The 3487-nt window shown below is 39.8% G+C and overlaps 1 protein-coding gene across 2 annotated transcripts in view; it reads right to left on the bottom strand.

Moving 5' to 3' along the window:
* The window catches only part of G2E3 (G2/M-phase specific E3 ubiquitin protein ligase), a 61352-nt gene extending 58810 nt beyond the window's left edge, over positions 1-2542 (bottom strand). The window contains exon 1 of one of the 2 annotated variants that reach the window (XM_011376382.2): positions 2431-2542. In XM_011376382.2, coding sequence (XP_011374684.1) covers positions 2431-2465 — 35 coding nt within the window. In that variant the 5' untranslated portion in view covers positions 2466-2542. The remainder of the gene's footprint in view (positions 1-2430) is intronic. The other variant, XM_023521154.1, reaches the window with a different exon arrangement.
* Between the last annotated feature and the right edge of the window lie 945 nt (positions 2543-3487).

Below are 3487 nucleotides of genomic sequence, written 5' to 3'. Positions count from 1 at the left end.
CTGTACCAAGAATTGCAGATATAAAGATAAAGACAAGAGCTCTCAATCTAGTGCTATAATGTTTACAACTAAATTGCTGCTGTGGAAGAAGCACTCTGCCTGAGAAGTAGAGGAAGGTACTTGAAACCCACTGTAAAATTTTAAAGGGAAATAAAAAAGGTCGATGGCTAAGTAGGCAAAAAAATAATAAAGAATAGATTTGAAGGACTGCAATAGTATGGATAAAACATCATAGGATAGAAAAGGGTGGTGGAATATTATGATGATGCTTGAGAACAGGTTGAAATTTGATTGAGAAGGCTTTGGAAAAAAAACTAAGAAATTTGAATTATATATGGTAGACAATGGGAAGCAATCAGAGATTTTTAGGGAGCAACATTTGGAAGGAGACTGCAGAAAGAGGCAGGAAACACTAAAAAAAGATAAAGCATGAACTTTCTAATTAAATCTAGTTTCTGACCCCAGTTAAAATATTTTATTAGTTGTGTGAGAACAAATTACTGAATCCCTCTTAGCTTGTTATTTGTGAAGATTAATGAAATAATATATGTAATGTGGTTCGTACAATGCTTAGTAATTCAATATAACAGGAGATATATGTATCATTTAGTATGTGCCACACACTATTCTAAGATTTTTGTATGTATTGACTCATTTGATTCTCACAAAGATCCTACAAGGTAGTTATTGTTATTATCCCCATTATACATCTGAGGGAACTAAAGCACGGAAAGATTAAACGGCATTCTTAAGGTCACACAGCTACCAAGTGGTAGAAGTGAAATTCAAAATCCAGGCAGTTTGGCTCCAGTTCCATGTCTTTAACCTATGTATTATAAAGCCTCCCTAGGAAAGATTAAGTAGGTGTTTTTGAAACTGGCCAAATCTAACTTCCCAGTTAAATTTAGATTCCTCAATCCATCCTCCAGACCTACTCTGGATTTAAAGTGCAGGAATCTATCCTTAACAAATCTTCCAAGGTAATGCATAGCAAATGAAGGTTGAAACTCACTGATTTAGGTTGATAGAGCAAAAACTCAATGAAAAGAGTTGAAGTAAGGAAAAAAAAACAGGTGAAAACGTATAGACTAATTTCTTTTTAAATTATCTTTGCTGGTAGCTTATATAAAATGAGAACAGCTGTCTGCAATCCTTATGAAAGTACAGCTAATGTCTGATGCAGTCTTATACAAAATGTTTAAATTTCAACAATCAGAAATACTGAATGAATCTATTTTTTCTGGCTAATAATTAAACAAAAGTTCATTACCAGGGATGGGAGAGTGGGAGTAGCTTGTCTATTTTGAATATTACGAAGTCTTACTTTAAAAAAGATAGGTATACATTTGTATGGTATGGTACCCTGGTGTTAAAATCTTAAAAAGGGACATAAAAATATTTGTTCCTATAAAGCAACACAAAATTAGTCGTACAGTTTTCGATAGGGCAAGATATAAAATTTCTATACATTTTAAAGTACTTATTTATAGTTTACATTTAGGGTACACATTTAAAATATTCCCGAAGGCATGCCTTTGCTACGGAGTTAAAATTTGATATTTTAGGTAGCTCATTATTAAAAATAAAACAGAAAAAAAAAACCAAAAACACCGAAAAACCAAAACAAAGAAAACCTCATGCCGGAAATATTAGCACAGTACTTCCAAAATGACTCCATGATAACCTAGTTGGCCAATGAATGAAGGGGTGAAAAGGCAGATGTGTGGAACTAAACCTTATCCTTCCCTATTGTTAGCAAACTAAGACCTTTGTGAATCACCGCTATTACAGTAGCCAGTTTAAGTGAGCAAGAAACTTGGATTTTTGCGGTCCATGAAAAATGTCAACCATGAAAGAAAATTACCCGGGTTTTAAATACAAAGGATACTCAGATTTCAGTTTAAATCCCCACCAGGCATTTCAAAGACTGTCATTTCCCTGCGGTCTCGAGTAAAATACTACCCGTATCCCTCTTAGGAGGAATTCGGAACCACGAAGTGCATCTCTTCTTTCTAAACCTGTCCTCAACCTTCCATCTTTAATAAAGGAAGATTCTTTTACCTGTGGTAACACTTTCGCAGTTAGATTTAACTACCGCTGAAGCTTCAGCATCCGAGCCAAACTGGCGGAAATATTAAATTGCGATTACCAGAAAGTCAGAGATTAAACAAAGCTCAACCTCGGGGCTGTGGGGCCTCGGATTCCTCAATACTCAGAGTTGGTTTAGGTACGCCAACCGTCGGGAGCGCTGGTCCGGAAAACGCTCCCCAGCGCCCCGACTTCTCCGAGTCCCCACCCCCCACCCCCGAAACCCCCGAAAGCAGTCCGAGGCCCCGGCTATACTGTCCCGTCTCCCAACGCCCTATCCCATGCGACGGTCCCGCTCCTCTCGCTAGAATACTCCGTTTCTTCCCGTTCTCATCCACTCACCAAGGAGCGCGGAGCAGAAGTTCCAGAACTGCCATGTCACTTCAGTTCTCGCGCAGCGTCAACCGCGAGCATCCTCAGCCAACGGCCTGCACGATTCAAATTCGACCACTTCCGTCCGCAACCCGGAAGAAGTGCTCATCCCCGCCCCTTAGGAGGCGGAACCCGCGGCGATGCGAGAGGTGGGAAAGACCTGGAGCGCCGCGGCTGTGCTCCCGTGCGGTGCTGTCCCGGCTGTGCCCGCCTCACTTCAGTTCCTTTTGTCTCGCTTCCTAGTTAGGTCCCCCGAGCAGTCCGGGCGCGGGATCAGTGTTTCTGTCTGTGGCTCTTGAAAGGATCCTCGTTTCTGAAATAGAGACGTGCTGAAGTTTCTTTCCTTCAAGGAGTGGAGAGAATAAAAGCACTAACAGAGCCCGGACGGTTTTACTGTTCATTATCATAGCATAAACAACAGCAACAGCAAGAAGTGAAAACGAACAAAAAGAAAACCTCCCCATACTTAGTACAGGGTTTCCCTAGGCCTCCTTAGTTCTATACCTGCAGAGACAGGACTTTTAACCTCTTTCCCTCCTGCGTTTGAGGAAGACAAAAAGCCAAGTGCACTAATCACCCTTATTCCAGCCACAAACTGAAAATACGTGGTAGGACCAGTCTTGATCCCAAATAAAAGTTTTGAGGATAAGTGTTAGAAAGCGACAATTTTTTTTCTCTCTGATAAGAGACCATTTACAAGATTGTAACGTAGTTCTGTGAGATTCTTTATCAACTATCACGCAATACATTCTTGATCGAAAACGCCTCAAACTTCTGAAAGGATACATTTGGGAACTTTAAGAAAGGAAAGGAAGGACTGAATATGTTCTTAAGCTTAAAAAAAAAAAAAAGAAAAGAAAAGAAACTAAACGACTGCTCTTGATGTTGTCACTAGTTCACCCTGATATCTAATAGCATTGATTTACCTAAACTAATCAGTTCAAACCAAGCCGTGATAGAACATTTTAAGCCTCTGTCAAAACTGCAATTTGAAAGACACAGTAGATTCTGGGAATTTATTTTACAG

The sequence above is a fragment of the Pteropus vampyrus genome, unplaced genomic scaffold, assembly GCF_000151845.1.
Source record: "Pteropus vampyrus isolate Shadow unplaced genomic scaffold, Pvam_2.0 Scaffold297, whole genome shotgun sequence".
Classification (NCBI taxonomy): Eukaryota; Metazoa; Chordata; class Mammalia; order Chiroptera; family Pteropodidae; genus Pteropus; species Pteropus vampyrus.
This window is presented reverse-complemented; position numbering and strand designations above follow the sequence as displayed.